The sequence below is a fragment of the Oxyura jamaicensis genome, chromosome Z, assembly GCF_011077185.1.
Source record: "Oxyura jamaicensis isolate SHBP4307 breed ruddy duck chromosome Z, BPBGC_Ojam_1.0, whole genome shotgun sequence".
NCBI classification, from domain to species: Eukaryota; Metazoa; Chordata; class Aves; order Anseriformes; family Anatidae; genus Oxyura; species Oxyura jamaicensis.
The window spans coordinates 1,258,786-1,283,802 of NC_048926.1; the positions used below are offsets into that span (position 1 = coordinate 1,258,786).

The 25,017-nt window shown below is 39.3% G+C and overlaps 3 protein-coding genes across 19 annotated transcripts; 1 reads left to right on the top strand and 2 right to left on the bottom strand.

Annotated features, from left to right (window-relative positions):
* On the bottom strand, positions 1–12,744 carry CZH18orf54 (chromosome Z C18orf54 homolog). Of its 11 annotated transcripts, none has more exons than XM_035310004.1 (8): positions 12,734–12,744; positions 6,375–6,759; positions 5,158–5,931; positions 3,878–4,028; positions 3,013–3,121; positions 1,881–1,997; positions 1,019–1,092; positions 1–380 (listed from the first exon to the last, which is right to left on the bottom strand). In XM_035310004.1, the coding sequence occupies exons 2-8, from the start codon at positions 6,697–6,699 to the stop codon at positions 278–280; spliced, it is 1,653 nt and encodes a 550-aa protein (XP_035165895.1). In that variant the 5' UTR covers positions 6,700–6,759; positions 12,734–12,744; the 3' UTR covers positions 1–277. The 11 variants fall into 11 exon arrangements, 10 of the variants coding, with proteins under 10 accessions (XP_035165895.1, XP_035165893.1, XP_035165896.1 ...); XM_035310002.1 differs by lacking the exon at positions 12,734–12,744 and adding an exon at positions 7,578–7,739 and having other exon boundaries at positions 6,375–6,711; XM_035310005.1 differs by lacking the exon at positions 12,734–12,744 and adding an exon at positions 7,576–7,739 and having other exon boundaries at positions 6,390–6,711.
* STARD6 (StAR related lipid transfer domain containing 6) lies at positions 7,841–15,376 on the top strand. 4 transcript variants are annotated; one of them, XM_035310014.1, is made up of 7 exons: positions 7,841–7,878; positions 8,316–8,409; positions 8,561–8,610; positions 11,303–11,429; positions 12,842–12,959; positions 14,366–14,459; positions 14,686–15,376. In XM_035310014.1, exons 2-7 carry the CDS (start codon positions 8,320–8,322, stop codon positions 14,837–14,839), a joined length of 633 nt encoding a protein of 210 aa, XP_035165905.1. In that variant the 5' UTR covers positions 7,841–7,878; positions 8,316–8,319; the 3' UTR covers positions 14,840–15,376. The 4 variants fall into 4 exon arrangements, with proteins under 4 accessions (XP_035165905.1, XP_035165903.1, XP_035165906.1 ...); XM_035310012.1 differs by lacking the exon at positions 7,841–7,878 and adding an exon at positions 7,938–8,000; XM_035310013.1 differs by lacking the exon at positions 7,841–7,878 and adding an exon at positions 8,023–8,246.
* POLI (DNA polymerase iota) lies at positions 15,237–24,823 on the bottom strand. 4 transcript variants are annotated; one of them, XM_035309999.1, is made up of 11 exons: positions 24,679–24,823; positions 24,274–24,402; positions 23,423–23,587; positions 22,476–22,628; positions 21,607–21,843; positions 20,664–20,842; positions 20,283–20,374; positions 18,727–18,860; positions 17,477–17,679; positions 15,976–16,778; positions 15,237–15,641 (listed from the first exon to the last, which is right to left on the bottom strand). In XM_035309999.1, the coding sequence occupies exons 2-11, from the start codon at positions 24,308–24,310 to the stop codon at positions 15,509–15,511; spliced, it is 2,136 nt and encodes a 711-aa protein (XP_035165890.1). In that variant the 5' UTR covers positions 24,311–24,402; positions 24,679–24,823; the 3' UTR covers positions 15,237–15,508. The 4 variants fall into 4 exon arrangements, with proteins under 4 accessions (XP_035165890.1, XP_035165889.1, XP_035165886.1 ...); XM_035309997.1 differs by having other exon boundaries at positions 15,502–15,641; positions 15,904–16,778; positions 24,679–24,780; XM_035309998.1 differs by lacking the exons at positions 23,423–23,587; positions 24,274–24,402; positions 24,679–24,823 and adding an exon at positions 22,797–23,027.
* Positions 24,824–25,017: the final 194 nt, after the last annotated feature.

The window sequence follows — 25,017 nt, forward strand, 5'->3', positions numbered from 1 at the left end:
AATAGTTTAGTTATTTTATTATTAAAAAAATATAAACACACAGGGCTTCTTCCATGCAATGTTAACATTAATTCCATATTCTTTTAAAAGTGGTGTCTTGTCCCATGTTGTTAGATCCAACTGGAAGCACTAATAACTCAGGGTCTGAAATAACTCATGAAAGTAACGAACGTGTACAGAAATAACGAATAAAATATTTTTTCAGAACATGCACTGGTCCAGCTTTCCAAAAAAAAATAGAACAATGTACATTACACAGTATTAAACTTTGTAGATATCAGCTGTTTTCTTCTTTATTTTCTTGATGATCATCACTTTGCTCTTGTTTCGTAATGGTATCTTCAAGAAGACTCTTAAGACATGACACATAGTGTAAAGCCCTAAATTAGGAATTATGAAGACTTTAATAACAGCGTGTATATAAGTATTTACATCCAACGCAAAATTATGTTTTACTAACAGTTTACTTCCTCACAGTTTACTACCTAACAGTTTACTTCCTAACAGTTTGTCAGTTTGTATTAGAAACAGTTCACATCATCTTGTCTGTTCTATTCATTCTGTTTTAGAAATTATAAAGCATATTAAGATTTTATTTAAGAAAAAGATAAAACACTTTTTGGAACTGGAATTTTAAACACGTCTTCTCAAATATGGCCACTCGTGCACACCCAGTTTCTATTAAATTATTATGGAATAGGTATTTAACACAGTGATAAACACTAACATCACGTTATCAAAGAGCATATCCACACTAAAAGGTACTTTATTTTTACATAAAACTTTTAATTTCACTTTACAGTATTATACTGTAACACTGACTTTCATTGAAACAGGTGCTCTGCATAATCAAAACCTGTTTTCCATTCTGCCTTTTCTCAAAGTTATTATTTATTCAGTTACTTTCGACTTTCCAGTAGGATTGTTGTTAATTATTCACAGTTTGCTTATTCTTTACATTTTTTCAGATCCCACAACAACTCTCAGCTAATTTATCTTTTTGTCTGTTTTCACTTACTTCTGAATAGAATTAGTAGGAGGGATTATCTCGCTGTCACAGAGTTTAAATTCAGCATCTGCTTTTTCAAAAAGCTAAAAAGAAAAAAAAAAAAAAAAAAAGTAAACTGAAGAACATACCTGAACGTGACAGAAGACATGTAGCACATTTCATTGGAAAGGATTACCAACAACTTTATAGAAACACAGACCGATTCCGGAGGGGTTAAGGTTGCTCCCCCTGGCCCATTCCCTCAGCCTGCCTTATCCACATGCATGGAGCATTCATTCACTACTGAGTAAAGGACATAAACTTTAAGAACTGTATATATGAAGCATTATGGAAACGTTATAAAGAAATAAATCCGTGAAATCATTTTGAAACATAAGGGACACAAAATACTGATTCACTGATGCGACAGCAGGCGAGGATAAAGCGTTTGAGAATGACTTTTTCAAAACGCGGCAGATGCCCCTGAAAGCCTGATATTAGCTGGGACGTAATCAGAAGACAGCTTGACCAGAGCACAGCAGGGGGCTGTTGCTGGAGCAGCAGGTGAGCGCGATGTGCTCTCCTCGGGCAGGATGCTCTGGAATGTCGCCATCTTCTGGATAACGACTGCTTTCTGCAGCACCGTTGGAGCCTGAGTCCAGCGGCTGATCAGCCACAGGTGCCCCAGTGGAACAGGAGACTCCGATTCACCACGGCAGCAGCAACAGCAAAAAGACGCAGGGCTTTAGGGCACAGCCATTTGGATCTTGATGCAACCTGGATGGAATCTGCTGGCAGTGTTCTTCTGAAACTGACTGGAAACCTAAGCCATAAAAGAATGTAAACAGCACATCAATACTGAAGGGACAGCATAAGGAAACTGACTACTTACTTTTTCAAACTCTTCCTTTTGCTCAGCCATTTCGTTTGGGTTTGAACTTCCCTGAATTGCTTGAAACTTCAAGGCTTCAAGGGGCCTGGGATTATGATCTCCAGAAAAGACGTTTTCCTAAACCAAAATCCAAAGAATTTGTTGATCGCGCACGTAACAGTACCATTTGTTGATCGGTACACATAACAATTCAAAAAAACGTTTTGAAGCTTCCCTCAAACATCTTAGAGGCAAATTCATGAGTGTTTCTCTCTACTTGTTCTTTACTAGTCTATTGATAAATTGCACTTATATGTTGCTACTCTTAACCGTCTTAATTTATCATCTTAATTTATCATCTTAATTTATGCCACTGTAGAGTTAGCAAAGTCACTGTAAATATGTACATTGTTAGGAAGACCTGAAACAACTCCTTAGGGAAACAGAAGTATGTGCCACTGTGGGCTAACTTAAAGGATAATGCTTTGTTCACTGCAGGATGGGAAAACACAGTATTAGAGCGGTTAAGATTCAAGGACAGAGGGCAGAAAGTAAAAGAAACATACCACGACATAAATTAACATTATGCCTTTGAACTAGAACACTGGGCTCAGGGCTCATCTCCCTAGCTGAGCAAAGGATAATAGAAATGGAGAGGGTTCAAGTAATTAAAATGAAAGACTGAACAATATTAAGACTGCCAAGAAGGTGATTAACATGTAAGAATGGGATTAAAATAATGAATAATCTAAAGAGAGTAAATCCAATCCAAAACCCAATTCCAGTGCGACAGCGTGAATAATAATATATTAATTTACCCCTTGAACTTGACTCCTACCCAGCACGACATCAGCAAGGCTCTTACATTGGAAGCATTTAATCAAAAACAAACCCCCTTTTTCTTTTACTTGAGGCAGGAAAATGACTATTTAAAGAAATTATGGAATGTAAAAGTAAAACTAAGTGTTAGATTATAGGATTTAATAACTTTAAGAATTCATCATGCTGAAATATGACAAAATTACGGCAGTTTGACTTCCTACTTCGTACATTTTAGAAGAAGGAAACCAATTTATAGCTATCTCCCCTTCTAGTATTTACCAGCCTTACACATTTTGGGCACCCTAAGCAGTAAACCCTCAGTTTTACTGACCTTGTTTTTGTCATTTAAACAGTCTTCCAAGAATTTATGAATGATGTCTGCCTTGGGGAATGGTAGAGGATTCCTTTTGTCCTCACAGCAAGCGGGCACTGGTGATTTGCTGCACCAACATTAAACATGCAATGGAGAATAACAACGGGTTGATAATCTGAAAGAATTATATAGTCTTTTTGATGAAAACAGACATACTGCATAAATGCAACACCGAAGGGCACTGAATAGTCCTGTCAGTGCTGTGGTGACTATGAGAGAACCACACTACAACTTCTTCCAGGTTTGCCAGTTACATCAAATACTGAGTAGCCATAAAATAAATAATAGTAATATTATTATTTTTTTTAAAAAAAGACTTAAATAATTTTTAATTATAATATAGTATATAGGGGTGTTTTTCTTATATCTGCAATTCCAGTATTAATATTCAACACCCAAAGAAAAATTTTTATTTTAATAATATTTTTAGTAATAGGAATGCTGCAGATTGAGACTTTTGCTCACCTGTTAAATATACCTAAATTATTTCATTTTTTATTTACTGTTAAATTTATCAATTTAAATTCCACTGAATAATTGTTCTCTTGGAGTAAATATCTTTGTGTATCAATGATATATAAAATATGTTATTAAAAGACAACAATAAGTAATATTGAGAGCACTCTTTGCAAGACAGTGAAGAAAGGGAAGTAGTGCACTAATCTGACCTCAAAATATCAAATATTTATCACTACACAGGAAATCTAACAATAAATCCTTTATGCACATGCTGCATTACCATTATTTATAAACTATACACAAAAGCAATTAAATACACATGCATTTTCCTGAACAAAGTCTTTCGTCATCTGTATTTACTTACAAAGCACCCAGAACATTTTCCCATGATCTTTCTGCTCCGAGTATATCTGTTGTAGAAGGACTGCTACCATTTTCCAGAGTATTTGACGAATCTTCATTTGAACTCTCCAGATCTCTGTCAGCCCTCAAGGTAAGCAGCTCAAGTCGGTCTTCTAAAAAGCAAGGACAGAAAGCCCTTGAAGAGGATGGGACACATTATTTCCACACTACTTTTAATTTTATGTAATACTCGAAATTACTGCAGATGAATTAGCACTGGAAATATTTTACAGATTGTGTAGCCACAGCACAACAACTTTGCTTATGTTGGCATGGCAATGTAAAATGTGAATCAGCAGTACCAAAAAGATGTTTTGAGCTGGGAGAATGTTTAAAGTAATCAAGTGTTTCTCTTCCTACATAAAACAAGTATCACATGCTGCATTCAAGATTATTTAATGTCCGTATGCTTTCATGCTGTAGAAAATATAATTAAAATTTCTGTAGAGATATAATTAATTCACAAAACAAATATTACTTATTAATACTGAAAAAAAAATAAGTTAATTTTCTTATTTGTTTGTACAGGTTCTTTTAACAGCTGTTTTTACAGACACCTGGGAAAAGAAACACATATGTATGAGCATATCATATATACAATACATACAGAACTCACATTTTAAAGTAAGCTGAGACAAGCACTAATAATGACAGCGATATTTTCATATATTTTTGTACCTAGCCTTTTCATGATTGGTAGAAAACTTCTGTGTGAAAGGATATATGCATGCATTGGAAGTCCATCATGCATACATATTGGAAAGGTGTTTGCAGTTATTTGTATTATCTGGCATTTTGGGACTTTGAATTCCCAACATCAGTAACATTTTAACTTAGCTTTTACACCTAACCTCCTGGAAAAAGGAAGAGATCAATATCTGTGCTTTGCAAAATGAAGAAAAAGCATACACATCATATAATTTAATTTAATGCTTGAAATTCTATTCAAATATTTATGGAATTACTGTTGTTATCTTGCAGTAAGGTACCAAATATGCCACTGTAATAAATATTTGCTGTAAAAGGAATGCTTAAATATTCATTAATGTATGAAAATTTACAGTATAAAGGCTGTTCAACTTGGTCATCTACTAATAAATGCTTTGAATCACTTGTCAAAGATGGAAGTAAATAAATCAGCTGCACAGTGCAGACTAACATAACTAGGGCTTTTGTTTTAAAATGAACATGTCTTTATTAGCTCACCCTCAAAATTCACAAACAGTTGTGAACTATAGTTACCTCCAAATGACTGTTTCGTGTGCCTTGAAAAGGAGGCACCAGATTGGAAGAGTGCATCTGGGCTGTCATACTTGCAACTTTCTGCTGCTTCGTTATCACCTGTCAGATCCAGGCAACCATTTTTCTTAAGAAAATCAGAACTGTCTTTATCTACGGAGCATTGTTTTTTCAGGATCTCAAAGGTCTGTGAAGAGGACGTTTCGCCTTGTATATTAAAATTGTGTCCACCGCTTTCTTTAGTTGCAGCAGAAAAAAGGTTATGACTCTTAAGCCAGACTGGGTAGTGAAAACTGGGAATGCTGCTTATCCCTGATACATTTAAGTCAGACTTCTGACTGGTAAGCCACCTTGGATAGTTCTTAGCAGGAAGAGTGGCAGAGTTCTCAACAGATAAGGGTCTGGAACTTCCTTTAGAGGAGACAGAGTTGTACCTGTTAGGTGTAAAAGCATTGTGTTTCTTTTTACTGAAGTGTTTGCGTACATTCTGGTTAGCATCAGCTTTGCCATTCTCCTGAAGACAAAAACCCCTTTCAGTATCAAGTGACACGGTGTGGTAAGGGCAGACAGATTTCTTAAGTGACCATCTGTTCCACTCACTATTTTGATGAATTGATTTAAAAGGACTACTCGGGACGCAGGGCAGTGATCCATCTGCTGGAAATGCTAACAGATCATCTGTCGCAAGACTAATCAAGTCTGGGTCACATTCCGTCTCTCTTCTACAGGGTGAAGCAAGAGAACTTAATCCTGTGTGCTCATTACAGTCATCCAATGCTGAAAAACAAAGACAGTTTACATGAATCGCATAACTTCTACCATACTACAATGACACACTTGTAAGATCTAACATGAAGTAATAAATGAAAGCTGAATATATTATTAACCAAGGGGTACTCAATTATAGTTATTGCAAGAATCGGAATCTTGATAAAAAACCCAGCAGTTAAAAGTTACCCCACCTTTCGTAATACACATTTACAGTTTGGAATATTTTCTGAATGCAATATTTGCACCACAGAGAATGACAAATACTGCTAGCCATGAAAAAGCATGATTTATTAAACCGCAAAGACTTGCAGGCAGTTGTACAGGGAATACTCCTTCACCAAAACATAGCATGTTTGAGACAAGGAGTTGCAAAACCATTGACATCGGAGGGAAAAACAAACAAACAAACAAACAAACCAGCAAACTCCAAAACTTGTTAAAAGACGTACTTGCAGAAAACATACCGTATTTTTCTTTGACACGATGCTTTGAAAACTCAGCTTGTTTGGGAGTACTTTGACACAGGCAGATTTTTCCAGTGGTTATTTCTGAAGACGTGAGACTTAGATCAAAATCCGCAATATAAGCTTCTAGAGCCTCAGATGCAGAGCTGTAAAGCTTGTCCTTGTATCGAATCAAACTGTTTGAGCACGAATTGCTGCTGCCAACGCTGGTTAGAAGAAAAGATACCGCTGAATCAGGAGAGGAGACACTGTGTTTTTTATTAAGCTGGTCATGGTTTTTATCCAGATTTCTATTAGAATCTTCACTCATTTTTTAACGTATCTAAATGGAAAAAGAAAGCCCAAGTGATCATCTGCACTGAAAAACGTTCTCAAACTGTAATGTATCTATGATTTTTTTTTAGTTATGTAAAATGTCAGGAATTTTTAGGAAACTAGTATTTAGCTATTCAACTTCCTGCTTTTCAGATAAGTTAGTCATACATATGCATCACGCCTAGAAGAGCAAAAGGCAGAAAATAAAGCCTTGGGGGGAAAAAAAAATTAAAAAAAGAAAAAAAAATAACAATAGAAAAAACTTCTTGTATACTGAAGCTTTAGCGGAGCACAGAGCTAAGGGGTCAGCAAGGAAATCTAGCTCCTCGCTCGTTCCCAAGGACCCTCAGCATCCTGCTTTTGCAAGAACTTTGCTGCACATTGCTGACATTCAGCAAAGAAATGGGGGAATATCGTAATCTTTTATTTCAGAACCAGCACAAGGAGGGTGCTCATGGAAAACGAGAGAAGTAGCTTAGCGTAAAGAAAAAACGGAATGTAACTGAAATGTATTACTCCTATAGATTCTTTCATACAACTAGATGTACACACATATCAATATTATTTTACAGGTCACACCAGGAATTGACAGAGCATCAGAGTGCTTTAGACTTCCCCAATCTACACTGTTTGGCTGACACTATCCAAACTAACTCTGTAAGCCCCCCAAACCATGGACTGAAGGGCAGGCTGGTTCCAAACCCTGCAACCAAGCCCCAAACTTCCTTGTTTGGGATTCCTGCAAGCAAAGGCCCACTTGAAAAGCACGTTAGTGCGTTAGAAGAAAGGCACAGACGCTGCGACAAGACACAGAAATTAGTAACTTTATTAACCAGAGGAACACATGCACACGCGGATCACCAAGATTTACACGGAATGGAGGAGCGGGGCCCTGCAGCAGGGCTCTGGAGGCCTCCCGGGTCCCCCTGCCACCCAAAAATACCGCCGGTGCCCCTGCCTAGCCGGGGACAAGCAGCCGAGGCCACCGAGACCCCCTCACACTCCGCGGGGACCCGCAGCCCCCTCCGCCCCACCCGGCCCCGCACAAAATGGCGGTGGGCGAGGCCCCATGGGAGTTGTAGTCCGGCAGGCGGGCGGCGCGGCAGGGCGGGGCGGGCTGGGACTACAGCTCCCGGCATGCCCCGGGGCGGGGCCGAGCGCGGTCGTGGGGCGGGTGAGGAGCGGCGTGAGGAGAGCCCGAGTGGGGGGGACACGGGTGTGGAGGGAAGGAGGCGAGGCGGTGCGGTGCGGGCTGTGGGGCTGTGAGGCGTCCTGGCAGCTTCGGATCCCCGTGTGGTGAGCTCTGTGAGGAGGGGGACGCCCGACCTGCAGCCATTTCGGATTCGGTAGCAGTAAGGTGCAGGCTGGGCGCTGAAATTGACGCGAAAGTCCCAAGCCATCATCAGGCGTCCGGGCTGGGAAACAGTTGTATCATGTCGTTTTAATAAATGACTGGCTTTGTTTCTGAATCGGAACCTGACGACCAAGAAGATTGGATAGAAACGCTCCAGGCTTATTAAAGCCTTCGGAAAGAATAGAGAAGCGAGCCCTTAGTGCCCTTCAGGGAATGCTTTTCTTGCGTGCCAACAAATTGCTTTTACGTTTTTACAGATAAATGGACTATAAGAAAATTACGGATGAAATTTCAGAAAAAATCTTATCGTACAGCCAGGATACTTCAGGATGGAGGGTGATAAAAGTTTCGGTAAGTGAATACCAGTTAATACTGCCTATGAAGTTATCCTTATTAAATACATTTTGTTGCAGAAAGTGTTTAAAACGTTGTTTTGCTTTAAAAACTAGCAACCGATGAAAGGTAGTCTACTAACTTTTTATTTTCTTTTTCTCATTTTGAGAAAAATGTTACAGTTTCTTCAAAGCCTTCAAAAGAGTATGCGGGAAATATGTAAGTATTTGCATTTTGTTTGTCATTGTAACGAACGCCAACATCTGTCTCAACCAGTGACACCCAGATCTAAACAGTGACACCCAAGATCTAAATGGAAAAACCGCTCATGTTCTGCCCCTCAGGGATGTGTTTAGTCTTGTTAACTGTAGAGATTTTGCACTGAGTCAGCAGTAGTGGTGGAATAGAAGAGATGCATTTCCCTAACAATTACACATGTGCTATGGAAACAAAATGTTCTATAAAAGTTATTAATATAGAATAAGTAGATACCTATTACTACCTTTTAGCTTGAAGGTGGAAGCTGTTCCTGGTGGAATATCCTGTTCATACCATTACAGCTGGCAGTAGGAGTTCCCTTTTCACATGTTCACGCTTGTGAAATCACCGATACTTACACATGTAAACACACTAAAGCTCTTACTCTACTTTACCTGTGCCTTTTTCTTCCTGGCACTTGAAGCTGACTTTGCTGTACCGGGAAGAAGAGGGTCTTTTAGTCTCTGAAGCAGTACCAACATCTGTCCATCCTTCTTTTGAGCTATCATATCTGTGCTGTTACTGAGCATCTGGATTTGGCCCAGAGGGTGGAACTAGGGAAGGTAGAGTAACCTGACCATATAACTTGCTGACACTGATGGACTTGACTGTTCTTGTTTACATTCATCCTTTCTGCTTCCTTACCCCTCTCCAAGCTCGGCAGTCCTTCTCATTTATGCTGGCTGTGGCACTCAACTGATGGCTGAGACAGAGCATTGAAACAGGGAGAAAAGAAATCACACTGAAGAGAACCATGCGAAAGGGGAGTAAAAGGACACTTACGGTGTGTCCTTAGCTTTTTTTTTAATGCCTAATGGGTATTAAATTATATTAAATGTCAGTCTAGACAAAGAAGCAGTAGAGACAATATGCATCTGATTATTTTCATTCAAACTTGTAAATTCTCAGTACGATGAGACGTTTCTGATTAGTGGCACTCTAAATCCCAAGATCGTGCTTGGTTTTCTAATTCCTTCTGAAGCATAGAAGGTATTCACTAGAGAATGCAGTGCTGTATTAATGATATTACAAAAGAATTACATTAGAATATTATAATGGAAAGTAATATGTCATTAGAATATCTTAAGAGTACTATTATCTTAGTAAGAATTTGAATAGTTTGGATGTGGCATTATTCCTGTGTTTCAGATCTTATTCCAGTGCAGGTGGATGTGAAGGACTGAGAATATGGTAGCTCGGAACTCATGAGGATGTATCTTTTGGATGAAAAAGGCATCCTGCAGTCCCAATCAGGCATGTAGGCAGTCAGGAGAAGCATCGTGGTATGCTTTCTGCCACTTGGGCAGGGAGCCAGGCTCTCTTCCATTTATTTTTGTAAATATCTTTGTCACGTTAACAAGCTGCATTGATCTCTGGCATGTCTTTTAGGAAGGAATACCAGCTGTTTCTAGAAGCAAAAATATAGCTGTTCCCATTTCCAGTTTGACATTCAATATTTATTACCCACATATCACAAATGCCAGTTTCTTTTCAAAGTGGCAGGAGTAGGAACAGTTTGCTTTACTTGCTAAGAGAAGCCAGCATGGGATCTGGTAGCGAAAATACAGATTCTTGCTTTGCATGGGTGAAATATTTTCAGCAGAGTTCAGGGTAGCTTTAAGGCAACTGTGCAAGGCTGAACGGGGTCTCTCTTTGTTTTGTCTCCTAATCAAACTTTGTAGTTGTTTGATTAACAACTACAGAGTTTAGGAGAGAAGATATTACAGGATGCAGGTGAGAGTTGCTTAGGATACCGGTAAACACAAATTCCTGGCAGCTATGGAAATAAAGGTTGCATTCAAATATGAATACGATTTTAACTGGCCCTGCCATGGTTTACATTCCCTGTTTTTGAGTAGACATTAAGATGTTTTCCATCACCGTCAGACCTGGTGTAGTTAGCGGAGAGGCAAGTTTCTGCAGCAGTCCCTCACACCCCCGCTGTGCACTCACTTCACCAAGGCAGTAAGTGGTGATGAAATGGCTGTTTGCTCTTTCTCGCTTCCAGCCGTGTATTGTCAGGGGCTGCAATCTGATAGCGCGTTTCTTAAACTCTTTGCGAGCGGTATCCTTTGAGCTCGTTTGTGCAGCATCCTTAACCTTTGCATTCGATTGCTGTCTGTAGGAGTTTATCAGAGTGATTCACGGTTTCCCAGAAACTAGGTGTGTGAACTACCCGTGCTAGTGAGCGTTTCCCAGCATGAGAGGAGTTTCCTATTTCCTTGTAAGAGGCCACTCTTCCCTCTCTGAGCTTTCCCTTGAACTTCCCAGAGTATTAGGAACAAAAGTTGGAGAAACACCAGTGCACTGGTTCATAAGCAGTGAGAAGATCTGCAGTACCAAAATAGTTTCAAAGTATTTAAGTAGAAATAAATTAATAGATAAATTACATTTAAATTAACACGTTCTTATCTAATAGCTGACAATAAATGATCCCTTTAAGATGTGTGATATTAATGTGATGGTCTCAAAAATCAGCTATAAAAAAGAATTCTTATTACTACTCACATTTTAATCAAGCCATCAATTGCAATCACGGTTGTTGTCTTTACCCTCATTATAGGCTGGTGTTTATTATTGTGTAACTTATTTTTCTAATAAATGTGAATTTAAAAATCTGCTTTTTTTGTTTTGTTTGTTTTACAAAATGTAGATACCGTGGAGAAGGGATAATTGAGGAAGTCCCTAGTAAAATTATTCCTTTTATGTATCTTCCTGAATATCGAAACAAATGGGACAAAGCTTTAAAATCTTACAGTCTGTTAGAAAGCATTGACCAGGTAATGCAATTATTTAAAATACACAGCTTTTATTTTAACTATTTTTGCCTGAATTGTGGTGGCTAAAAAGACCTCTGTTGGGACAAAGAAAGCTCTTAATATGAAATTCATTCTTAGTTGGTCAGAACTTTTTCTAAACCTGCTGCTTCTGTGAAATGGATATGAAACGTCACATCCCTTTGGATTTAAATACTTATTATGAAATAAAAGGCCAAGAATTGAGCGAATGGAAAACATCAAAAGTCTCCACAAAGAGTATGGTGAGACAGAATCATAACAAAATTTAGGGAAATCTTCTCTCTAAACATAGATCACACAAATTTAAAAGAAACAAAACAACAACAAAGCAAATAAAACTCAACAACCTCTTCTGGCCACTGTACAAGCTAGTATGCTTCTCAGGTAGCACACAGAAATTTGGGAAGAGGTGTAAAATCGGAGGTTTTAAAAGGTAGGTTATAATTGCTTAATCCCTTAAAAATGCAAATAGCTGGAGGTCCGTGGATGGATGTGACTGTATGTGTAGTAAACCTCCACAGGAATGCTGCTATAGGAAGTATGAATGAAATCACACCAGGGAATCTGCAAATCAAATCCTTGATTTATGCTAGCAGTACTATAGAAATTATCACAAGACATTTCTTGGAGTTGACTGGGTGCTGTGCTCATGTGGGTACACTGGAATCCAGGGCAGAATGAAGGTGTAAGTGATGCTGTACTAGTGCTGTGAACTACTGTGTTCAACATTCCCCGTGTCTGGGGCTTTGTCCCAAGCACACTGGCAACAAGGAGCTTGAAATTCCTCTGAAAACTCTCAGTTCGGTACTAGGGAACCTTAGTGTAACAACTTGAAAGAGGTGGGCCCTGTGCATCACAGAGAGGTCTCGCAGCCCATGAAAGAATGACTTGAGTATTTGAAAGCACTCAGTAAACTGAACAAAAACATTTTAGCCTTTATCTAACCCCACTTCCCTCTGTCTGGATCTGCTAGAGCTGATCAGGATTGGGAAGCAGTGATACAGCCATCCGTTCCCCTCTGCTTTTTTTTTTTGGAACTGGCTTTATCAAATAAATTACGCATTTGTCTTAAAATATATTGTACATGTATTTTAAAGCAGATAGATACTCTAGCTTCACAGATACTAAACATGCATGTTTTGAGTTTTTCACACAGCAATTTTACTGCTCAGATCCAGGCCTCGAGGACTGGCAGCGAGTCCCCATCTCTAATTACAGGACAATCCCTTTAGTGGCTGTCATGTTAGTTCAGCATTAACTTGATAGAACTGTCTGCTCACCCTAACAAATACATTTTTGCCATCCTCTCATTATTCGTGTAATGCTTGTCAAATCAAATAAAGCTTAGCTTCTTACATACTAACACACAAAAAAATCCATGTACTTACTTGTAGGACACTGGTATATACCACAGCGTAACACACAGTTATGGCATGGGCCTGATTTCATCGAGAGATTTTGTTGACCTGCTGCATGTCAAAGCCTATCCTGGTGGTATCCTTACAACTAACTGTGAGTTACGTGGAACTACTGCATGTTTACGTATTTTGGCTGCATTTTGGAAAACCTCATGTGAATTGCTAAGTCTAATCACGGTGTATGTTCTGCTTGCGTATGGTCTTACTGATCGTAACAGTTCCCTTTCGTTTGTTCCAAAACTGTTTCATTAATACTGAAACTATTCACAAAACATCCTGAGCTGGAATGGACCCACAAGGATCATCAAGTCCAACTCCTGACTCCACACAGGGCAACCTAAGAGTTAAACCATTTCTAATATAGCTAAAGGCGTTGAGCACTTGATCACCCTCTCAGTGAGGAACTGTTTCCTGATCTGGAAGTCCAATCTGGACTTCCCCCGATGCAGCTTTAAGCTTTTTTTCTTGCAGTCACCAGAGAGCTCAGCACCACCCTCTCTGCTCCCTGCTCACAAGGAAGCTGTGGCTGGTGATGAGGTCACCTCTCCAGGATGAACAAACCTGGTGGTCTCAGCTGCACCTCACAACTCCTCCTCACATGCCCACTAGTCCTTTCACTGTCTCTGTTGCCCTCCTGCCCTAAAAAGAAAATAGTAGCAGTAACGAGAAAGTCAGAATTTATTTCAATACAGAAGTTCAGTCTTTGTTAAATAAACTCATTTCTAACGTAGGGGTCTTCCTGACCAAATACTACTTGCCTAACGGAGTTCTCAGACTGAACTTTGCTAATTTGTTCTGTAGTTGATTCTGAGTTTAGCTGTCTATACATATACAAAATGCAAAACGATTAATATTACATGATAAACAAGAAAATTATCTCACTGCTACTTCTGTGCTGAGCTTTTCCTTCATGGGGGTCTTAGAACATGGCAGAAAACACCCTTATTCATCTTGGGTCTTTACTGACCTACGACTATTTTTCAAGCCGTGTCACAATATTTTGTTACGCAAAACTAATGGAGAGCTAAACAAAACAACAACCCCTCCTAACTACAACTACATAACTAAACAAAACCCCTCCCAGCTACTACTGTACATGTATGCAGCAAGCAGCTTCCTCCTCTTTGCAACTGCATTAACTAGAGACATCTGCTAACAAACTGACTTCTTTGTCCTGAGCTAAACCACAATTCAATACTTAAGAATGTGTAATCACGTTTCAAGGATAATCCTGGTGGTTGTGCTTGCCCAAACATCTACGGAGACTTCTGTGCATATTGAATTACTTGCACAAATATTTAATGTCCTTTCGGTATTTCGCTTCTAGAATAAAACAGTTAAACACATCAGTGAGCATACTGTGAGATCTTTTACTCTCCCCCAGAGGCTGGAGTAGTTGTTTTCAAAAGTTATTTTTGAGTCTTATGATTCACACGTATAAAAATAGGTTAATGTGCCCCCCCTTTTTTTTTTTTTTTTAATGTGTGTGGCAACTTGCAGCTATCAGTGTGGAATATTCCAACTGCCCTCCAACTCCCTCTTGTGTCCGAGGCCGTAACAATCCCTGTGGGTATGTGTGTTCTCCCTTGCCTGAGTAAGTATTTAAGTGGCATCTTCAGTTACTCAGTTGTCCTCTAAATACAAAGCTTAAATCTACTGAACCCAAACAGTTTTTTTTTTTATTCCCCCTTTATTTTACTAAAAATTTTCAACAGAGATTGACTGTACCTTGTAAACATTTGCACGACTCAGGTAGTTTCAAAGCTTCCAAAGCTGCAGTAACAACTGTTAACTGAAGGATTTTGCTCCTTTCATCGCAGGAATCCAGAGCACTCTAAGCTAGTTGTATTTATTCAGCCAGAACTGGGAGGAATGCTTCCCTGCTCTGTGGTGGAGACAGCGTTACCTACGACTCTCGTAAACTTAATCACTGAAACAAGGGCTGGACTGAAAAGCTTTAAAGACCGTAATTAGATGTAAGTGGAAAATAATATGTGCTTAAGTCATGTGCATTTTTTTACTTCGATTCATATTTAAAATGGAAGATGACGTTTATTTTAATGGTTTATGTGGAAATGTGTAATGCTCAACTTCTCTGTTAAAACAGTGAATGCTAATTTTCTCTGCTTTTGGGGAATGATGCAAGAACCTACCCCGAAGTGCTATCAAAGCACGGGATGTAGCTTTCACTGTTATCAGGCAATGTCTTGTAATATTTTTGCACTTTGTATGCAGCCACATGAGAACTCGGTGATGTAAATTACAGCAATGTTAAAATGCAGTAGTCAAATATTTTGCTATAGCTTTAAACACTTTGATAAATTCTTACCTCAATTATGCACTCCTGACTGAAACAAGCGAAGATCTTGTGTACTAGAGACCTTAAACATGTTTATTAAGTGTGCAAGTGTAATTAACAACTATATCACTGTTTTGGAATTAAATATCTGAAGGAAAGACTGATGAATATGATTACACAGCATCTCATTAAAAGCTGCTCTTTATACTCACTCCGAGTTGTCTGTCATCTTCTGAATCCCGAGCTCCAAAACCCACCGTGAGTTTCTGTATGCTGAGTCCAGGAATGAGCTGGTTTATTTGGAAGTAGCATTTCCCATTACTCCTGCAGTATTTCCAGTACTTCTAGGTAAGCTTAAATGGCAGGAAAGGGTGGCAGCTAGGACAAGAGCAGTTTCTTTTACAAATCACAGAAGCAGTGGTGCAAATTAAAAGAACAGTGTGAACATAGCTTTCATCTTCACTGCTTGGTTTCCTCCTGAGTTGTTAGAAAAAATTAATAGCAGGCATAATATAAATCATTGAAAAGTAAATTCAAGATTTCTTCCTCTGATCAGTGTGTTACGGTATTGATAGTGAATATTAAAATAAGTTAGCATCAAGTAATATTTGAGGACAATTTGAGATTCGTCATATAAATGAACAGAGAAGAAAAGTAAGACTAATTATTACTTAAGCAGTCAGCAGCAGGTTTTGTGTCAGAATACATTTTTAATATTCACATCTTTACAGTAAATAACCTAAAGTGCCTTCCAGTGCTGAATCTTGCAGTGTTACTATTATGAAAATTGTTTCACTGTGGTTTAAAATACCTTAGCAAACTGTTAGACTGTGATGAACTCGACGCTGTATTCTTTCTTCCTCTATTTGTTTTAGGCCTTTCCGGGGGTTTCTCTGTACAAGTTTTGGACACAGGTTCCTGATTCTTCCATTCAGCTAGTAGTTCTTCTTGCACATCTGTGGGTAGTTCATAAAAAGTCTTTGGATCAACATTAGGAGGAAGTACAATTCCTACTTTCCTGCTGTCGTTTTTATCCTCAGAAGTTATTTCGGAGGCCTGCTCATCTTTATCCAAGGCAGGGACATGCGGAACGGTTTGGCTGGTGCCAGCTTCAACACCTGACAAGTCCCTGAAGCTGTGAGAGTCCGTAGGGTTTTCTTCTATGCTGCTGCCCATTAGCACACTTCTAGGATACTCAGCAGAACAGCTGGTGCTGGAGCTGTGTCCCCAAGCAGATTCTGATTCACAAACTGATGGGAGGTGTGTACTGTACCCTGCAGGGTGCTCAGCACTGTTCAGCCCCTTAGAATTTGAGGAAGCACTGTGTGCCTCTTCTGCAAGCCATACTGGTGGCTGACCCAAAACATTCTCAGCAGAGATCCTTTCTCCTGCTTTTGCAGACATAATTTCTTTTTTAATATCTTCTGGAAGTTCCCTGAAGACTGCCTGGTCAATACCACCAGGAGCCAAGTGACAGGGAAAGTCAGGAATTCTTGCTTTTTTTGTATTGCTTTTCTTTTCCTCTGAAAGTCTCTTCGTTTTTGTAGTTCCAGTTCTGTTCCAGTTCTGGTTCCAAGAAGCATTTCCTTCACCTTCTGAGCCATCTTCCATCTCCTGTGGCATAAGACGTACATAAAACCACAAGCCTACTAATCACTGAGCACTGTGTTACCAACAGCAACTTCTTCAAATTATCCCGTAATAGACAGTAATAATAACATAATAATCACTGATTATTATTTTTTTTAATATCTTATTTTCAAACACAGATCTAAACAGGCAGATTCAGGTAGGAATCCTTTTCTTACCTGAAAGGAGCAAATACCTTAAAGGTGTATTTTATTGCTTTATTCCCGAGCAGTCGAGAAACAGACGAGTATCAATATGCAAAATGACTATGTTAAGACGGAAACAGTAAATTCAGTGCACAATGTAATTTTGAAGTTACTCTTTCTATTACGTACAGAAAACATCTTGTGGAATTACTTAACAGTGTTTCCACAGAGTCTGCACAGCCTAGCATGTGTGACTGAGGGCTAGATGTATTTAATTTTGAGTGGGCATTAAAAGCTCATCAGAGCACATGCTAGTGGCCACCACAGAACCGCATCTTTGTTTAATTTCTCGTCTGAACAGGGAGACTTAAGAATACACAGTAAGTTAAATAATCACCGTGAAAGTATCTTAATAAAGGCAACAAGGTAAATGATAAGCAACTTTAATGATGTAAATGATGTAAAATATGAAAACATGCTTCGGTGTAACAATACCTAAGTGGCTGCAAAGGTAATTTTCAGCATCTTTCAGCTTACCTGGACACTTTTACCAGAGCCTGTTGTTGGCAGCATCTGCTTAAGATAAAAACCTATTGATCCCTTCTTGCTGCTAGGAACATCTTTGAGATTAGAGAAGCAAACGCTCAGAAGGGTAAGATGAAACGGTAGATCTACGTTTACCATCTTCCGAAAGAGTTTCATCAGTATATCAATCAACGGAGATAAAACGTTGCTGCTTTCTGAAACAAAGTAATTGAAAAAATATATATATAATCAAAAGCAGTTGGCTGAAGATTGATTTAAATAGCAGAGTACAAGGCAATGTATGAGGCACTTCTAAGTTTTTATTGTGAACCTTCAACATTTTGCATGTACAGAAACACAGACATCGATGATGACCTAAAAAGCTTAGTACACGCTGCTATTCTTAGTGTATAACTCCATAAATCCACTCAGGAAACCTTTATCTCAAAAGAGGAATTCCTGAAGTATCAGGCTCGAAGCACTACTATAGGCTTCCAAAATTATTCATCTACATAGTCTTTAAGATCTTTATTCTGCCCTGTCAGGTATGCCTTGAACTGAATTAAAAAGTTCAGGGAAATAAATTATAAATAAATTCAGAGACTAGCAATTCTGCATGCTAATACAGCAGCGATCCAGATTTATTTCCTCTCCCCAGTTCTGAATGAAGTGTCATATGAGCGTTATTAATTTTCAGAGGTAGAGCAAAAAGACATTTTATTACAAAATTAAATCAAAAAAAAAAAAGAGCCATTCATCTGAGGACACAATTCAAATCCATAAATCAAGTGGATTATTAATCCAGGAAGGAAACCTCCCCCAGCCCAGGACATTTACTGCCACAAATCCAGCCAGGCCAGGTTAGAACTTGGCAGTCCCCTAGATATTATCCCTGAAGTGAAGCTCTACACGTCTTTAACATATCTCACCATGATACATCCATGACAAGTAATGGAAAAGCTTGTAAGTATTAAATGTAGGGAATATCATCGTGAACTAAAGTAATTGAGTTTAGCAGAAAACACAGACCAGGTATCTCAGTTTTTTCTTCTTAATCCAATTAGCACGTACCACTTGGGCAGTCCAAAAGCACCACACCAGCTCTTTTCAAAATAATTTTTAACTCCTGGGTTTGTTCTAATACACATCTTTGACTGTAGCGTTGGTCAGCTCACATTTAGTATCTTTTGCCAACACGCAGTGCTCAGAGAAGTTAAGGACCAATTTTGTGCTGCCACCATTTTCAAAATTTCGACGTGTACCTTTTCCGAACTTCTGAACGAGGTGAGGTGGAATGGCACACTGCCGGCTTTCCCGATTAAACCATCTATCGGTCGCCGAGTAGTGGCGGATAGTCAATCGCACGGTGTGTGGCTGTCTTCCATCTTTGGATACCCTGTGGAACATGAGCGTGTACAAAGTGATAAGCTCTCCCAACCCCTGATTTTCCTCCGCTAATTTTATGGGGAACTTTGGGTCCTACCTGCTTCTCTTAATTACTCTTAATTTAGGATTCCAAAACTGTGTGAGTACTGTCTCCATGAGTCTTTAAAAAAGACTCGAAAAAAAAAATGTGAAAATTAAGTGGGTTAGCCTGCAATACTGCCACATTTCAGCATTTAATGCATTTAAATACATACAGCATAGTCTTTGCAGTTACACACTACGTAATCCTCAGCTTCTAGTTTTTAGCTTTTCAAGACAACTTCCCCAATTCAGGGGCAAAAAACGTTAGCTAGCTTTTGGAAGAAAGGGAAGAAACCAAGTACGATGTACTCATTTCCCCCTCCAAAAGCCACAGAGGTATTTTCCCTACAAATAAATAAATAAATAAATAAATAAATAAATAAATAAATAAATAAAAAGAGAGAGACCGTTCTGAGAAACACCTAAGATGCAGAGAAAAGTTTCGCTGTCCAGAATGTTAACGTAACTAAATTGGCTGTGTCTGTTGTGAGACTTGCATAGATGCAGGGGGGAAAAAAGCCTTTATGACTTGTAGATTATTTTAAGGCTTAGAGAGACATGCGGAGAATAGGAAAAATATTTCTCAAGAAAAAATACCAAGAACAAATGCGGGACACAAAGAGTTTTAAAAGTCAGAAGAAATCGAAGCATAGCAGAAGAGAAACAATTCAGCGTTGTGAGGCCATTTATCCTTGTTATTAACCAGTTTTAAACAGAGTCACAGGATAGAAGGGGAGGATAGGAAAGTCACAGTAGTTCAGAAATGAGTAATGGAATCCACCTGCTATGCTGTTTCCCTTTCCAAATATCTTGGGTTTGGATATTGCCTGGATTCGTGAGGCTAAGGAAGGGGAAGAAGTGAAAAATATTCTTTCATCCTGACAGAAGAGTAAGTTGTGGAATAGGAGACAAGCATAAGTAGTGATAACCAAGGGTCTGAAAGTAGAGACAGACACTCACCTACAGAAAACAAACGAAAAACCAGGGATCTTCACAGAAAATGAGAAACGTTAGTGAAGATGCAGTAAGAACTGCAATGCACGACCACAGCAACAGAGTGGAACGATGCAGAGACTTTTAACGGAAACGCTGGATGGCAATGGAAGGGCTGGCAGCCTGCTGGGGTCGAGGTAGGGGTGAGCCAAAAGCCCAGGGGGCAAGAAGAAAATACAGAAAGACAATTCATGGATTATATATATTAAAAAAAAGAGAGAAATTGGAAAGGCGAGTGCTGTTCCTAAAAATGCATTTTGCTCAAAGAAATGTCGAGTACGAGACAAAGCTAGCATATGCTCCAAGTCCCTTCAGGTCACAAATTCAGTCATCAGAAAGAGCTACTGAAGGCAGTCACCTGTCTAAGAGGCTACGAAGCAGTTCTTCAATTTTCTCTTTTACCTCCACTTCTGATGAACATTTTTTAAAGGAATCTTCATCACTAAAGGACTGAAAAAACACATTAATCTCTTCAATTTCAAAATTCTGAAGAGGAAAAGAAACACACACACCATAATTCTGTAGAATTGCCTCCAAGATATCTGTGACAGAGCTCAACTGAATTTCAGGAGAATTATATTATGAGTTATGCTAGAGAATGCATACTAAAATGCAGGAATTGTTATAGAAAATTAGCAAAATAATTGGACTAATTTCAGTTAGTTAGTCCAGCTAAGCTGTATAAAACTCAAAGCAATCTTTTTGCTCTCTACTAAGTATCTCAGAACAGTTCTTGTACCTGAGGAGGGCCTGATGGAGTCACAGGGGAGTCATCTTCTCCATAGCTGAGTTTTTGGATGCGCTGAGCAACGGAAGCCCCTAGTTCCTTCTCTAACACAGCAGATGGAAACGCTTGGAGATCACACACGCTTCTAACACCCAGCGTTTCAAGACGCTTGGCAGTTTTGTAGCCAATGCCTAAGTAAAGCGTGTATTAAAAATACAAAGAAAAAATGAAAATAAAAAAATATACGCATGTATACACACGCTATCACTTTTCTGTGAATGTTTGTAGGTACGTAATAAAAATATTGCCCACCCACGTAGAAATCAGTGCTGACAGTTACTTTCACTAATGCAATGAAGGCTTCTCAGCAACATTTTTGGTGAGAAGCTCTGGACGCCCATCCCTGGAAGTGTTCAAGGCCAGACTGGATGGGGCTCGGAGCAACCTGGTCTAGTGGGAGGTGTCCCTGCCCATGGCAGGGGGTTGGAACTGGGGGACCTTTAAGGTCCCTTCCAAGCCCAACCATTCTATGATTCCATGGGTTTCCATTCCAGTTGTAGAATCTGTCATTAGAGAAGCCACACTGGGACAAAGCAAAGGTCCTGCTGTGTCCGTAGCCTGCAACAATGCTTCCTGGCCAACAACATAGCAGCAGCGTAGAATAATTAGGCAGAGGACTTCCCCAGAATATTCTATCAGGCTCCAACAGACTGTTTAAATAACTCTCAATAGGTTTCCAGACAGAAAATAAACCAGGATTTAAGTGTTTTGAAGGTATCTTATAAAGCACAACAACACATTCACGTCACAACCAAAAATTAAGAAAACCAAAGTCGTTTTGTTCCTTCTGCTTAATAAAACTAGAACTAGATTTCAAATTATTCCATTTATCATCTTCGCAGTACTTTTTCTTATTATTTTAAGGGCTGTCAATATGCTCGCCATCCACGCTTACCGGGCACCTTTTGGATGTGATCAAGGTTGCGCATCAGATCTTGACAGCTTTCAGGCAGAAGAACTGTTTGTTGGTTTGGTTTGAAGGTCCCAGATACCAGCTTAGACAGTACCTTGTTACAGGCCACTCCTGCACAGCCTGTGAGGCCGAGTCGAGTGTGCATGGCTTCTCTGAACTCTTCTGCGATCTGAGATCCAATAACCAGTCTTACGTGCGTTGTATCATGTAAATCGATAGCTGCAAAGAGCAAGCAAGCAGTGGTCAGTATCTAAACGGTCCCTTAGTTGGTTCTCTAATTAAATTTGGGCATTTTTTACATTCTATTACAGCTGTATAAGTGGTATCGCTATGACTTGAGCATCCAAGTTTAACCACACTCATATCTCCCCAAAGTCCTGGTAAAAGACACTGCCACTGTCTAAACCAGGAGCATGCTGTCAACGATATAGAATGTTTAGGGAGTTTTTAAAATATTAAATACAATATATTAATAGGTGCCAAGGCATTAAGCATTGCAGATTCTTGCATCAATGTAATGAAATGAGAGATTTCAGAATCTTTGGTTTAGAGGGCTGCCCTGCCTTCGGTAAGACTAGCTTCAAGAATAATAATAAATAGAAAAAAAGAACAATATAAGGAAAATCAGTTCTCTATAATGTCTGTAAGTGCTTATCTGACACAGAGATTTATTTTATGTACAATCTAATTGGAACACCAGTTCACACTTGTGATAAGTGAACTCTCAAATATAAAGCACGGCAGCACCATTTTCCAGCTGTTCAGCGTTGGACCATACTTAGAAGCAGATAGATATTTTTCCTGAATGTCACAAATGTTATATTTTTCAGCACGAAGAATGTTATACTCACCTTGGTTGTTGTACACGTGGCCAGACACACACACTCTGGAACATGCACTTTGTTGTAGCTGGTTTAGTCTTTTCTCTACAATCTCTGTGATATCTACAAAGTTTTCGTCAAACCCGAGCCTCTCCACTAGAGGACAAAATTCTTCCAACAATCCTAGGAGGAAGAGATACCCAAATATAACATACACACAAACAATAATCTGAGGTTTCACAGCAGATTTCCCATGAATTCCAACAGGATGCTTGCAAGAAGAGAGACCCCATTCTCTTCTGGATGATAAGGCACCGAATACATATTTATTTTATTTATCTATGTATTTACTGAATAAATCAAGAGCAGGTGAAGAAGAAAAATATTTCTCCATCCCACAACTCTCTGTCATCTGCTTTTCTTCTCCTCAAATTTCTTTACAAAATTATAGCTCTTAACCTCTGCAGTGCCTTCTCCAAAGGAAACCTGCTTCTTAGTCAGCCTGGCTTTCACATTTATCACTATTTCACCTGTTAGAGCTGCTAGTAATAAAAAGCAGTAATAACTGACAACGCAGACATACCCTATAATTAAGAGATACTGAAGAAGTTTACCCACTTGAAGGATTCTGTTCTCCATCATGTTAATGTGGAAATATGTTAATGAAATCAGTATTTAACTAAGAAAAAACGCTCCTCAAGAACTACATGGCTATAAACCTAATACAGCATACAGATCCCATAGAACATCGATATGATATAATGCCTGACCCAGACTGCAACCAAGTTTAGTATCTTATTTTATGAAATATTGACAATGATGACCGTAATTATCACCGTAGTAGGAGGCTCATGCTAATAAGAACTTTTAGAGCAGCATATAGCAGTAATATTGCATACGTGTGCACGTGCACACAGAATTCAAATCTTTAATTGAAGATATGTTTGTCCTGTACAGAAAAATTGTCAGTTTTGTACCTGTAACCTTGTATGACATTTCCCTGTATGGAGTTAGATCTTCTCCGTTAACCAGTATCAGCTGAGGACACTTCTCTTTAGCGTCTTTCACAGACATCAGTTTCTTAACTCCGAGTTTTCTGGCTTCATAGTTAGAGGTTACTACTATGGATTTCTGCTGCACACCTAAAAATAAGGGTTAAATGTTCTTAAAAGTCTGGGTTTCTTGATACTTCACAGAAGGACAGAGTACTTTCATGCCACTGCGAAGACTACAAAGCATAAAATTTGATCAGAACACGACACTGTAGAACAAACAAACAATCCCAAATGTCTTACTTCACAAGACTACAAGGACAGATCTGTTGATTTCGATTAGCAGCTGGAAAGAACATTTTAAAATCTCACGTTTTCTTCCTACCTGTGGCCCTTTTGAGGCAATTTTACCCATGAAAGTGACCTTTATGTATTAGTTAATTTAAGATGTACTTCTTCCACCGATCATAGCCATTACTGACTGCCTTGCATATAGGCTCAGCTTCTGGATGGAATAAAGCATGCTTTGAGCATGACTGTGTCAAACGGCTCACCCATGGAGCTCAGCCCTCTCCGTGCCCACATGCGTTAGAAACCAGCCTCAATCCCCAGAACTGTTCAGACGTGTTGGCGAGTGCCCACGCTTGTGCTCCTGAGGATTTATTAATCTCGTAGTCACCCAGCTGCGTGGAGCAGAGACTGCACCTTGCTCACTGCGGATGTGGTTACAGCTGCCGGGTGCCTGCCCGCGTGTCACTGTGCAGCCCTACCTCCTCGGTTTCTCCGGCCTGAATGCAGACATTCCCCAGATTAATCAGCAGCAAAGTAACTCCTACCTAGAGGCTTGTCTCTTAGCTCAGGATTACGGACCATTTCTACTTGGGCATAAAAGCAGTCCAAGTCCACGTGCACAATTACTCTGCACGCCGCGTTTCTTGCCGATACCGACTTGCCGTGGCCTGCTGCAAGGAGAGTAAACAAACAGATTAAAAATTACTAGCCGCCTTCAAGGCGATGAAAGGTTTGTTTTTAAATCAGTTTATACTACTAAACATATTACGAGAATATAAAACTGATGAGATTTATATTAATTCTAGCACCGTGTTAGTTCTAGGATTACTTAGGAGGGTAATTCACAGCAGCTCAGCTTACTGCTGGGCATCTTCCCGTTTTCAGGTGGTTAGTTGGATTTCTTTTTCACTGGACTACATTAGTACATAGTTTAAGTGATGCTGTAGCTGTTCTCAGTGGAATACTGAAGTTTTTTTGGTATATTTCTGTCAAGTCACCTGCCTTCAGTTCAACACTAACAGAGAAGCACAGAGCAATGACTTCCACCTCTTGTGGGGTGAACCCTTCACCAGTTCCACCAAATTTCAGGTTAAGGATGGAGTTAACCGAGCTGTTCCTGAGAAGCTTGTGGGACTCAGACATTGAAGCCTTTCTGGGGGAAGGCAACCAAGGTGGCAAATCTCCCCCTGACAGGCAGCAAGCCCAAAGCTGCTGGGTTAATCAGTCCGGCAGTCGGTCCATCAACCAATTAGTCAGTCAATCAGTCAATCAATCAATCAGTTAATCAA

What these genes read in the sequence shown, in the direction of transcription:
- CZH18orf54 (XM_035310004.1), bottom strand. Translation starts at nt 6,699, where the DNA reads ATGAGTGAAGATTCTAATAGAAATCTGGATAAAAACCATGACCAGCTT. An exon ending in ATACGGTATGTTTTCTGCAA is followed by an intron (nt 5,932 to 6,374) that starts GTACGTCTTTTA and finishes TTTGTTTTTCAG; the next exon opens with CATTGGATGACTGTAATGAG. An exon ending in GAAAATGTTCTGGGTGCTTT is followed by an intron (nt 3,122 to 3,877) that starts GTAAGTAAATAC and finishes ATGTTGGTGCAG; the next exon opens with CAAATCACCAGTGCCCGCTT.
- STARD6 (XM_035310014.1), top strand. Translation starts at nt 8,320, where the DNA reads ATGGACTATAAGAAAATTACGGATGAAATTTCAGAAAAAATCTTATCG. An exon ending in AAAGAGTATGCGGGAAATAT is followed by an intron (nt 8,611 to 11,302) that starts GTAAGTATTTGC and finishes TACAAAATGTAG; the next exon opens with ATACCGTGGAGAAGGGATAA. An exon ending in TGGTATCCTTACAACTAACT is followed by an intron (nt 12,960 to 14,365) that starts GTGAGTTACGTG and finishes GGCAACTTGCAG; the next exon opens with CTATCAGTGTGGAATATTCC.
- POLI (XM_035309999.1), bottom strand. Translation starts at nt 24,310, where the DNA reads ATGGTCCGTAATCCTGAGCTAAGAGACAAGCCTCTAG. An exon ending in CCACGTGTACAACAACCAAG is followed by an intron (nt 21,844 to 22,475) that starts GTGAGTATAACA and finishes TGCTCTTTGCAG; the next exon opens with CTATCGATTTACATGATACA. An exon ending in CTTCGTAGCCTCTTAGACAG is followed by an intron (nt 18,861 to 20,282) that starts GTGACTGCCTTC and finishes CATGTTCCACAG; the next exon opens with GGTATCCAAAGATGGAAGAC.